This window comes from Diadema antillarum, unplaced genomic scaffold, assembly GCF_040938485.1.
Source record: "Diadema antillarum isolate AM-2024a unplaced genomic scaffold, OU_Dant_1.0 seq00002398_RagTag, whole genome shotgun sequence".
Lineage (NCBI taxonomy): Eukaryota > Metazoa > Echinodermata > Echinoidea > Diadematoida > Diadematidae > Diadema > Diadema antillarum.
Genome location: NW_027273009.1, coordinates 204,482 through 217,699, shown reverse-complemented (window position 1 = coordinate 217,699; position 13,218 = coordinate 204,482). Strand labels below are relative to the sequence as shown.

The 13,218-nt window shown below is 40.6% G+C and overlaps 1 protein-coding gene across 2 annotated transcripts in view; it reads left to right on the top strand.

Moving 5' to 3' along the window:
- LOC139714732 (putative complexin-1) overlaps window positions 1-9,969 on the top strand; it is a 77,352-nt gene extending 67,383 nt beyond the window's left edge. For both annotated transcript variants that reach the window (XM_071626403.1, XM_071626404.1), the window contains 3 exons: window positions 4,828-4,991; window positions 5,865-5,997; window positions 9,833-9,969. In XM_071626403.1, the coding sequence (XP_071482504.1) occupies window positions 4,828-4,991; window positions 5,865-5,997; window positions 9,833-9,903 (368 nt within the window). In that variant the 3' untranslated portion in view covers window positions 9,904-9,969. The remainder of the gene's footprint in view (window positions 1-4,827; window positions 4,992-5,864; window positions 5,998-9,832) is intronic.
- The last annotated feature ends 3,249 nt before the right edge of the window (window positions 9,970-13,218 follow it).

The window sequence follows — 13,218 nt, the reverse complement described above, 5'->3', positions numbered from 1 at the left end:
GTGTGTGTAAACTTGTAGGCCTATTTCTATCTATTAAAAAAAAAAGTGCATATATGTTGTGTATTTGTGTGTGTGCACGTTAGTGTGTAGGTTAGTGTGTATGTGATGCATGTATACTTAACTGTCCTTCTGTTTTCTACATTGGTGTTGAGCTCTGCATCTTGAATAAAGGCAGTAGTTCCTCTGCCGGGGTTACAGTCTCTTCTCTCTCAGTAGGATTTCAGAGGTGCCTTTAAAGACCCAGTTTTGGTGCAGTTAAAAAAAATGGTATTGTTCATGTGTATTTCAGGCATAACTGGCGGGCTTCAGTATGCCTAACAATAATTTACTTAATACACACTGACGTAGCAGTTCACCTGAGTCATTGTACGTATAACCCATTGGATCATCATTTCTTCTTATTTTGGAAGCCCATATGTGTCTGACTGTAAGGTTACAGTGTTTTAAATCTGAATAAGTCTGTAATTGGTGGTAGCCCTCATTTTCCATGCAATCTGTATAAAATATATTCCAGGTTTTCAAACATGAAATGGTCACACACCAACTTGAAAGGATGGCAATATGCCACAAATGTTTGACATGAATTACAACAGTTACCGTGTGGTACATAGTCAGTCTAGCGTATGTTTATCAGATGATTTAGATCCCTTTTTAATCTCATTGAATGTCTAACGACATGAATTCAAAAAAGGGTTCAATTCATTTGATGCCAGAAACTAGTTTCCATGGCACTGAAGCCTGGATGCCTATTCTGGAAAAAAAAAAAGTCATCTTAAGATGACTTTGATGGAAATGGCTGGATTCTCACAACGTAGACTGTGGCAATCTATCTCCCCCATCTCTTAAACATTGTCTGTCTCCTTGAGAGTTTCACACCGTCAGAAAAACTCATTTGTAAATGTGATTTTGAAACCGCACTTTAGATACTGCATTACGTACCTAATCAGGCTGTTCTTATGTGAAAGCAAATGTGAACCATGTCTTTCACAAACACCTTTTTTTTCAAATCACTCACGACTTTGTGCCACCTGGGGTATATTCTCATCAAGTTTTAATTAATTCTTGGTGCCCGTTTGCAGTCTGAATAGTCTGACCTCTTGAATACGCATGATTGAGAAGTTGGACCTCTTGAATATGCTTGATTTAGAAGTTGGAGCTCAGCTTTACCTCGTATATTCACCATGATGTTAGCCTTGTCAAAGCTGCTGTTACACTGTAGCACTGACAGTGGTTGTGATTATTATTCATAGCAGGAATAAAGGCTAACCCACGCACCACTCCTCCCGGATCATTCAGACACTGAATGATTCAATAAGTCACTTCAACCAATTATGTTGCTCAATTGTCAGTGCGAAATATGTGTAGTGCTCTGCCGATTGGTTGTGATTTTTGCGACCAATAGAATGTTCGGAATGAAAGTTGGTAATTCAAAGTTGCATGGTTGACCAATTGAGGACGAATCTCGAGTATACTCAGGCCGGTGTCTATGGGAAATGCGTGTTGTAGCAAAATCAGCTCGTCCTCAATGGGTTAAAGAAGTTACAATTGTACCTCTTTGGAGACTCGGTACTGTACAGTGGCTAAATCCTCTGTTACTCTGAATGCGTGTGGAAGCATATTTTAACCCTATGAGGACGACTCCCGAATATACTATGGAAAGTGTCTATGGGAAATTATGCATGTTCTAGCAAAATCAGCCTGTCCTCAACGGGTTAAAAGCTCATTTACAAACAAGTTCTTCGGTACATCTGAAACCCCTCCTTGTCTCCCCACACATCTCTTGGCGAGTGCGGGACAGGACAGAGGGGGCTGCCCTGCTTCTTCCCCTGTCGTTAACGCTCGCGAGCCCTGCCCGGCAAGTACGTAGCTGTAAGCAATTGCTTTGGCAGCGTGCCAGATCTAAAGGTCAAATCTCGTTGCAGCAGAAGTGGAAAATGCTGATACTGTTACCCTAGTTTCCGGTCCCGCGTTGGAGAAATGCGATAGCCATCGCCCTAAGCTTTGGAGCGGAAAAAACAAAAACGCAGAAAAACAGAAAATGTGGAGAAAACCTAGCCAGCGAGAGTCTATAAGATGTAGACATGATATGTTTGTTTTCGTAGGTGGTGCATTGTATTTCTTTGGTGAATATTGTTGAAGATCATATAATTGTAGTCAACCAAAGAAACATAACAAAGTTCTCAGGACTGACAGTTTTCTTTTGTTATAATCAAAATTTTGTGATAGCCGAACAGTAAAGTATACAAAGATATGAAGATAATAATTGTGAGATTTGAATTTTCACTTCGTTCTAATAAGAAATTTGTTACAACCGTGTCCGTTATAACGGGAGTGTACTGTACATGCATATTGGTATAGATGTGTTCAAAAGACACACACACACACACACACACACACACACACACACGCATATGCACACAAACACACACACACAGAATAATTATATAATATTGGATGGCCTTGAGATTAATACAAGGAAATATTGGACGAGCTATGCACAAATATTGGACGAGTCGAAGACGAGTCCAATATTTTGCTTAGCGAGTCCAATATTTCCTTGTATTAATCGAAAATAGGACATTCAATATCATCATTATTATCCTACAGAGGATTTTAGCAAAGAATGTTTTCACTTTGGCCTACCCTTTCTGTCTCCGACTCCGAGTGCTGTTCCTACTGTGTAGTGATCTTGACATGGGGTATGGTACATGTACACTCTTCAGTGCAAGTTAATCCACTTCAGTCTCTGATAAAACAGTGATCTATGTATCCAAGGTAGCCGTCATGTTACTGTTAGACCGAGATCTAGCTAATTTAGACCAGAATTAGATGTATTTGTATCCGAGATCTGAGAAACAATTCACGTCACATCTATATACCGTAGATCGTGAAAGATCGAATTAGGCTACTACTACCACAACTAGTCCTACTGTGCTGTTTATAACGTACTTGTACACACATACGTACATGTACAGTAACTAGCCGGGTTCACACGTACAAATTAGCGGGATGACGATCGCGATGCTCATCCCGAGTTTTTTTGCGAGCGTCCACACGTACCAAATTAGCGAGATAGCGATCGCGATCGGTATCCCGCTAATTTGGCGAGCGTCCACACGTACCGAATTATCCCGCTAATTGCCGATAGGCATAACAGCAAAGCCTGCAAACTGGGTCACGCAGCGCCCTTCTCTATCACTGCCTGCGCGCACTTACCTTTGTCCATTGTCTTTTACGCGTCAGTGGTGTGGTTCGCGCGCTGTTGTTGTTGTGCTCCAAAGAGGTGAAGGACCTCTTCGCAGACGCCTCGCTGTTGTGATGTGCGCATTGCATGATGGGATATAAAAACTCGAGATTCTAATCCCGACCGTTCACACGTACCAGCGCAGGGCCAATTATCCCGCTAATTGACGAACCAGTGCAAGATTTCTTGGGATTAGCATCGCGATGCTTATCCCGCTAATTTTCGGGTTTTTTCTCTCCACACGTGCAAAAAACTCGGGATGACGATCGCGATGCAAATCTCGAGATTTGTATCCCGCTAATTGGTGTACGTGTGAACCCGGCTACTGTAATATGCATATCGCGCATGCAATATGCAAGCGCAGCGGCGGCGGCCGGCTACATGATATCGCGCGCGGGCTATCTAGCAGTAGCGCTGAGCATGCAGAGCTGCAGATCAATCGTCGCCTTGCGCCTGCATGCACAAAAAAATGCAACTTGTTTTCATCAAACCTAAATTTAACTTCCTGTTATGAAAGTGATATTTTGAAAAATTGTGTGAAAAACAATTTCAACTAATTGATATATGAAATTTGTTTGTATAAACACAGAATTTTAGAAGAAACGATATTCTAGTTAATTCGTGATTGACCAATCACAGACGTTTTTACTTCTTATTTCAGGTCATCTCGTATATATCTCAACCAATCACGGTGCAGTTTATAAAAACTTTGGGGAATCCCCCTCTTGCCGTCCAATATTTTAAATATTGGTCGCCTCGGCAAAAAATATTGGTCGAGTTCAACAAACTTTTTAAGTGGGTTGGAGGTTATGAGGTGTGTCGACAAAATAACACTTGTATTTGGGCTCTAAAAATCCTCTGTATGGATAATAATACTGGATATTTGCTGTGTGTGTATGAATACATGACAGTATGTTTGCTTGTGAGTCATGTTGAGCACAGTGTTCTAATGAATTTATGAACACTGAGTGGTGCAGTGGGAATAAAGACTTGTTGAAATGAAACTCAGACAGAGACGAGAGAGTGAGTGAAAGGAAGGGGGGACCATAAATTTTGGCTGGGCTAACATCGTCTCCTGTTCTCAGTTATATGAGGATGGCTCCCTAGAGAACGTGGAAGAGTCATCCCATGAACATTATGTGCGTCTGGAATTTCTCAGAGAGTGAGGGAGAACGGCACAGGATGATACTGCTCTGTGTTTCTGCATTTGCCAATTACAACTAGAATGCTGATAAAGGAACAAAGTAATACAACAGTGAGATTAAAGTTTTAGAGTAGGAAATAATGTTTAATCATAAATTGGTAAACATGAGAATGCACTACCTCTGTTCAATTGATAGACTCCAGAACTGATGTGGTGTACTGGTTGTCACCTTATTATTCGTTACTTTGTGGAAAAAGAAAAGACACTTTTGCTTTTAAAGTGAAATTCATCCCACCAGAGTCTTGAATATAAAAAAACAAAACAAAACAAAAAACAAAAAACAAAGCGCAATCGATGCTTTCCTTTTTAGGTTATCATCAATCTAGTCACCATGGTTACCATCTTTTTTTTTCCCCTCCCTACCCGCATCCTTTGCCAGGTGAGCTGGGCAACCTTGGAGGAGATGGAGAAGGCAACGACAAGGATGAGGAGGAGGCAGCCCTGATTGAGGAGGCCAGAAGACAGCAGGAGGAAGACAGGAAGGCCCGCCATGCCAAGATGGAGGCCGAGCGGGAGGTCGAGCGGGAGCGCATCCGAAACAAGGTCGGTGGCTGCTGCAGTGACCTGCATTTTTGCAATGGTGCCAGAGGCATCAAAACTTGATATGACACCGACGAAGTTTACTAGAAGTTTAAAAACAGTGACATTAATTATCTCTTTTGCATGATAAATGCTAATGAATGTGACAAGAAGGATGGTGGTGATACTTTTATGAGGATTGACCATGTTAACCTAGATGAAGCTAAATCTGATTGATAATTATAATTTTCATGGAGGTGTAGGGGCAATTGTGTGGGACCACATTACTGAGATCAGTTGCACAATCAGCTCAAAACCAGCGGAAAGGGAACATTCCTGGCTGGAGCAGTTATCTTTTTTCATAATTTTCAGGCGAGGAAGTAGGAGTGCTACTCAGCTATTAGTCACTTGTCACATACATGAATTCAGAAATTTCATATGTGACGAGACTATACTTCTCCATGCAACTTCCAAATGCTACTATGGAAGCACACAGTGATGACAAAACTGGCAAGGAAAAGCAAGGCTAGTGTGTGTGTTAGTGTTGAACGATGACTCATCTTTTGCCATGTACTGTATACACCACATATTTCACAAGGTTTTCATTTTCACAAATTACAGAATCGGATGCTATTAGCGAATTTAACAATGCGTGAAACCATTAACTCTGATCTCATCATGAATGCGACAATGTACATGAACATTTCTTTGTTCATTACTGTACTCCCCGATCGCGAATTTAACCACTTGCAAAATTGTCGGGAAGTCCCAATTTACAAAAAATTAGACTCGCTAAATATATGGCATACAGCTGTATACAGTAATGTGAGATATGTCGCATCTGCATATATATGTGGATATTTGGTATTTTTGCTCTCTTCCTCTCATTATTCTCAGTATGGGCTGAAGAAGAAAGTGGCGGAGGAGCCGATGATGCCGGAGCCAGACGACGCTGGCCGCATCACGAGGAAAAAGAAGACTCCGGCAGAGATGCAGCAGGCACTGCAACAACAAGAGGAGGAAGAGGAAGGTGAAGAAACAGGCTACTTAGTTTTTCTCTCGCACTCAAAGCTGCAAGTTGTACTATGAAGCTGTGATGCAGTGACGTTTTTGTCCCCGCCGAACGAGTTCGAGCAGGGGACTATGAAACGGGCTCCGTACGTGTGTGTGTCCGTGTGTCCGTCCGTCCGTCCGTCCGTGTGTCCGTGTGTCCGTGCTAACGAGAGTATGCTTGTGTGGCTAGGAGAACAATAGTGCACAATAGATGGCCTTTATTCCGTCAGGCTTGTGTGGCTAAAATTTTTGCTTGTGTGTCTATTTTAACAAAAGGGAGAACAAAGGGGTAGACACACAAGTATATCACCGTAAGGTCGTCCGTGTGTGCGTCCGTGTGTGCGTCCGTGTGTGCGTCCGTGTGTGATCAAAATCTTCAATTTGCTACTTCTCTGTCATTTATGAGCCAATTTTGATTCTGTTTGCTTTATATGATAGCACTACATGGGAGCTTTGAAACTTCTACACAGAATTTCAGTCGTGACCTTTGACCTTGACCTTTGACCTATATTGTACATTTTGCTACAAAATGCTACTCCTTCGCCATTTCTAACCCGATTTCGATTCTGTTTGCTTTATGTGATGGCACTAGGTGAGGGCTTCAAAACTTCTATACAGAATTTTGACCTTTGACTTCTTTGACCTTTGACCTTGATTTTTGACCTGTATTGTTCATTTTGCTACAAAATGCTACTCCTTCGCCATTTCTAACCCTATTTCGATTCCGTTTGCTTTATGTGATGGCACTAGGTGAGGGCTTCAAAACTTCTACACAGAATTTTGACCTTGATTTTTATACCCCCGCCAAACGAAGTTTGAAGGGGGTATATAGGAATCAGCGGACGGTCGGGGGTATATAGGAATCAGCGGACGGTCGGGCGGTCGGTCGGGCGGTCGGGCGGTCGGGCGGTCGGTCCGTTGCAAATCTTGCGTCGCGAACTACTTCCTCAGTTTTCAACCGATTCCCATAAAACTTGGCACAGGTGTGTGCCTTGGGTTGTAGATGTGCAAGACGTATTTTTTGACAGTACCCAAAAGTACGTTGCCATGGTAATGGCATATTATGGGCAAAAATGGGTACAAATCTTGTGTCGCAAACTCCTCCCACAGTTTTTGATCAATTTTTATGAAATTAGGTACAGATGTTCATCTGAATATGTTAATGTGCAAGACACATATTTCCGCAGTGGCAAAAAGTGCGTTGCCATGGTAACGGCATGTTATTGGTAAAATATAGGGCAAAATGCTTCATGGCAAAACTGCTTCATCAGTGTTCTTCTAATTCTCATGGAATTCATATTGAATGTTTGTCTTAGGATATAGGTCAGCATGACACATTTCTTGACAGTGACAAAAAGTATGTTGCCATGGTAACAGCTCACATATTATGAGCCAAAATGATGGAAAATTTTGTCTTGCAAACTACTTCCTCAGTTTTTGCCCAATTTCCATGAAACTTGGTACAGATGTGTGCCTTTGGTTGTAGATGTGCAAGACGCATTTTTCGACAGTACCCGAAAGTACGTTGCCATGGTAACGGCATATTAATGGCAGAAGATCAAGGAAAGATCTTGCGGATTTAACTACTTCCTCAGTTTTTTGACCAAAGCTTATGAAATGTTGTTTTGACCAAAGCTTATGAAATGTTGTTTGGCGGGGGTATAACCAGTCGCTGTAGTGACATTTCTAGTTTGACCTATATTGTACATTTTGCTACAAAATGCTACTCCTTCGCCATTTCTAACCGGATTTCGATTCTGTTTGCTTTATGTGATGGCACTAGGTGAGGGCTTCAAAACTTCTACACATAATTTTGACCTTTGACTTCTTTGACCTTTGACCTTGATTTTTGACCTGTATTGTTCATTTTGCTACAAAATGTTACTCCTTCGCCATTTCTAACCCGATTTCACTTCTGTTTGCTTTATGTGATGGCACTAGGTGAGGGCTTCAAAACTTGTACACAGAATTTTACTTTTGACTTCTTTGACCTCTGACCTTGATTTTTGACGTATATTGTACATTGGCTACAAAATGCTACTCCTTCGCCATTTCTAACCCGATTTCGATTCTGTTTCCTTTATGTGATGGCACTAGGTGAGGGCTTCAAAACTTCTACACAGAATTTTGACCTTTGACTTCTTTGACCTTTGACCTTGATTTTTGACCTATATTGTACATTTTGCTACTAAATGCTACTTCCACGGGGACATATATTATGCACCGCGTAATTTCTACTTTTCCTTGTTTGTATTCAGACTAGATACGCTCTGATAAATGCTGATGTGTCTGTGCTTGATGTGATGTGTGGTAATTTCCAGATCAATGCTTAGGCTTTTAAAGCTGTGTGATGTTCTTCATTTAGATCTTGAGGTTTTCTGCTAAGGTTTGTGAAAAGCATAAAAATTAACATTGTAATCGCCTATGTATATTACAAATTTAAAGGGATTGTATAGTCTTGGTTGAGACCAAATATCAGGTTTCCAACATTTTTTTTATAAGACAATGAGAAACCTCTTAACAGAGCATGTAATTCCAAGAGGTATTTAACATTTATTTGATGAAAATTGGTTATGAAATGGCTGAGATATCCAAAAAAGAGCGATCCTAATAAAAGGAGGGACCCACCTTTTATTACAATCACTTTGCTTTTCCTTGTTTTTGGATATCTCAGCCATTCCAAAACTGACTTTCATCAGATAAACTTTGAATTTGTCTTAGAATGATATGCTTTTTACTATATCCATAAGTGGTTTCTTGGTATCTCGCAAAAAGTTAAAAGCCCAATCCTCATCTCATACTATCCATCCCTTTAAGAATCCAGAAAATATGACTTCTTGCTCACTGAAGCCATAGTGACACAATAAGGATTAGGATTAATCTCTCTTCATTGATGATTACTAGAAGTTTTAAAACATCTATGCCAATTGGCACACAAAGATTCCATCCAGTTTGCCAATTGGTGAACAAAGTACAGTAATGCTTAAAAGTTCAATTTGTACATTTTAGTTTATTGAAAATATGATACACTATTCAAAGCATGTTGCAATGGTGCTTGTTATCACTATTAGAGTTTTATAGTTTTTCTTTTTGTTCCTTTCCTTCAACTCCTTTTCTCCCTCCACTCTCCTTCTCTTCCTCTACTTCCTCCTCACTTTCATCCTCATCCTCTCCTTCCTCCTCATCTTCTTCTTCCTCCTCGTCGTCATCATCCTATCCTCTTCTTCTTCCTCCTCATTCTCTTCTTCTTCTTTCTTCCTCCTCATCCTCTTCTTCTTCCTCCTCATTCTCTTCTTCATTCTCTTCTTCTTCCTCCTCATCTTCTCTTCTTCTTCCTCTTCTTCTTCCTCCTCATCCTTCTCTTCTTCTTTCTCTTCTTCTTCCTCTTCTTCTTTCTCTTCTTCTTCCTCTTCTTCTTCCTCTTCTTCTTCCTCTTCATCATCCTCTTCTTCCTCTTCTTCTTCCTCCTCATCAACCTCTTCTTCCTCCTCATCTTACCTCTCATCTTCCTCCTCATCATCCTCTTCTTCCTCCTCATCCTCCTCTTCTTCATCCTCTTCTTTCTCATCATCCTGTTCGTACTCTTCTTCCTCCTCCTTCTCTTTTTTTTCCTCCTGCATTTCTCATTTTTGTCTTTTCTTCTCCTTTCTCCTCCTCCTCCTCCACCTCACCCTCCTCTGCATCCACTACCTCATCCTCCTCTTTATCCTCCTGCCCTCTTTCTCAACAATGAAGTTTTTTTCCCTCTCTCTTCTCATTTCCTCTCCATAATTTGATCTCTCTGTGTTTGTCTCTCTTTTTCATTGTTGCAGGTTTTCTAGAGACTGTAAAAGGATACGTGGCACCATTTGCGGAAAAACTTGGCTTGGACCTGTTCAAATAAATCTTCATTGCAGATCAACTCTATGGGCCTCACTCTCACCCTCTTCTCACATTTAGAAAAAAAAATAATAATTCAGAAAGGAAAGTTCTTTTTTTTTTATTATAGCTTTCCAGGTATGAAATCAAAAAGAAATTTAGAGCAAGGGAAATAAAGCCTGATGCAGGTACAGTTTGCATTTTTCCAACGACTCGACTTCTACCGATAGAGAGCACTTTGGTTTGGATTTCTTGAGTCCTCGCAGCTCATCCGTGGCTGATTATTTTCCCGATGAGAAGTTTGATGGGCTTTTAGAAACTTTGTTTAAACATTAGAAATTGTTAAAACATTGGAAAAATACCTGTTTGTATCCATTTATGACAGTTTGAAATACGATGTCCTTTTCAGGTGAATGGCAATGACTTAACGCCGCAAGCCGACGTGATACGAAGACTTTAATTTTTTTTTTTTAATTGTCTTTCGTACAAAGTTTGTGGAGTTTCCCTTTTTTTTTTGGCGGGATTTGTGAACTCCAACATGATTTGTTAGTGATATTCACTACTATTGCCAATGATAGTATACCTAGTCAGTTGCCTCTCTTTTAGTCTCCATACTATGCATCTGGGTTACTAGACTGCTACTGAGTAGCACGACTAGTGAAGGATAATTCTTGAAGATACCAAGTTATTACGTTATTAACAAAACACGACCAGGGAAACCAGTACTCCTCTCCACTGAGTGTGTTTTCTGACAGCAATAGAGATGCTAATGTAGATCAGTTTGTTAATGTATTCGAATTTATGCATACTTTTCACTTTATTTGTACTTAGTTTCTTGAGCATAGTCCCTTGGGCTGCAACCTGTTGTTCATTACACAGGTACATATCTTTTTTTTTTCTATTTGTGTCATTGGTTTGCTGTGATCTAACAGATATCAGCTGTTGCCAATTTTGGGATAGTCAAATTTCTGGCAAGCTCTTTGAGTCTTCAAGCTGAGTAAAGAAAGTGTGCATAAATTTGAGTACATTAAGTACACTGGTCTCGTGCCGTGCGGGTGGCAGAACAGCCCTTACAAGGCCGACAAATTTATCCCGAATTTTCCCGACTTTGCCATTCATTCATTCATCCTTTTCGCTTCGTCGTCGATGCTGATTTTTTGGTGCTACTTCGGTTCTGCCAGCCGCATGGCAGTGCCCACTTTCTTATACAATGAGTAACGTGTGTGATGGTAGCCATGTTGACGCCAGGGATTCGATGGAGCGCGTCCAAGCAAAAAAAAAAAAAGCAAGGGCGTTCCGAGACATGGAATACCGCTGCATATCAGATCAGCTGCAGCTTGTGTAGAGAGTGAAAGACAGCATGCACACTGCACCATGTATTATACACCCGCACCTGTTCACGTGCCATGCACTTGGTGCACTCACAATGCATGCTGGTGCACCTTCTGCGTGCCATTGAGCTTTTGAACCACCAGAGTGAAAGTTGCGGTGTAGTCATTGAGAGGTCGTGATTTTCTCCTTGTGAGTTTGTACACATTCAGCCAGGCATTTGGCCACTAAATATCAATCACCATGTATGCCATTCAAAATTATACCCACTTTTTGCTCTTTGGTTTGTGTGATTGTTTTTTTTTTCATTTTTTGACAGTACTGAGTTTACGATTATTAATCCTACCCCCTCATGCATTCCAATATGTTAAAAAAGTGCTGAATGTGGTTTACTCTTCTTTTCTTTTTCGGGAATGATGTGTTTATTCTGCTCATGAAAGATTGACCATCGATGTACTACACTGTTCAACTTTAATTTTGCTGGCAGAGGCCTGGCAAGTAGAGAGCTTGCACAACCAACACCCTGCAAAAGTATGGGGAAGTGTCACGCTTCGAGAAGTGACTGAGCACGTGCACCCCGCATGGGTCACTTCTCGCGAGTTGCGGAGTGCCGTTCACACGAATGCAATGCTGCTGCAGCTTTCTGTGCACGAAGCAATGTTTTGGGCGAATCGAGGATAGTTCTGCAGCTGGGGGAGAAAGTTTGTGTGTGTGCGTGTGTGTGTAGTTTTCACACCCATGCCCATTGTATACGTATTACACCCTGGGGGTACGTGTGCATGGTGCTCAACGTAAATACAACATGGACACTGTCTACCTAATTTGCCTGGGGACAAAGAATCTTTAAAAACTCTTCAAGGATCGATGTTCTGGGTTACAAAAAGGATACAAAAAGTGACTCAAATGCTGTTCAAAACCTGGCACATTTTTTCATAAAAAATGTCTATTTTCTGATGGCAAGATGTTGCAAGAGAAAATGAATGTTTCGGATCAATGCAAATGATACTTCTGACATAGATGGGGGGATTAAATCATGGGAATTCTAGAAACCTCTTCCACTCCATGATGCAGAGCATGCTGTGGACTAATCCTGAGGAAAATGAGAAGTGTAATACTCCCCTGTCCTCTGCTCTTTTGCGAATTTTAATAGATCATTCAGCTCCCACCCCAACCCCTTTTGTATTATTTTTCTTCCTGCTGAAATCGACATCCCTGTTTATAGAAAGTTATTTATTCGACATTTGTCCTGGATATACCAGTTGGAGATTTCTCCCTCTAAACCTGTGCTGTTGTCTTTTCTGTTGATCGGTGAGAAGAGAGTGCAACGTTAAATTGAAACTTTTAACTCGTAAGTCTTCGTGTGATGTCTTGATCATCGCTTTCAAACGTATCACGTACAAACTGGGCAGCCTTGCCCATTTCTTGACCGGTTGACGTGGGCAAGCACGTCTCCTATAGTGGAAAAAAAAAAGAGAAAGTGTTGACAAGAATGGAGTGATGATATTTTAACTGTGTCAAATATATTTTGTTAACAGCTAGAACTCTTGTGTCAGTATAGGTTTATTTATTGAGATAGAGAAGAACATTCCCTGCAGAGCTCAATATTAGCCATCATTCCAAGTTTGGATGCTGATAAAACTTAATTCTTACTGTGACCAAAGAATAGGGAAGACCATCACATTCTATTGGATATAAAATTGTTCAGTTTATACTCCCAACTTTGTAGGTACTTCCTCTTTTATATATCTGAAATAGGACAGGCACACACAAGAGTGAAAATTGTACATAAATAGATTTTTTTTTTGTCTTTTCGTGACTGGTGACAAATTTGAAGTATGTACCATGCACCTAGCAAAATATGTTTCTAATGATGTTTTGGACTACATATATGTCATTATACATACAAGTTGATTAGGTATTATTTGCCAGTCGGTGCAATGTATGATATTATAAAAAGATGAGTATTTATTGGCTGAATGTGATGATCTGTTGATGCATTTTGTGAAGCAAT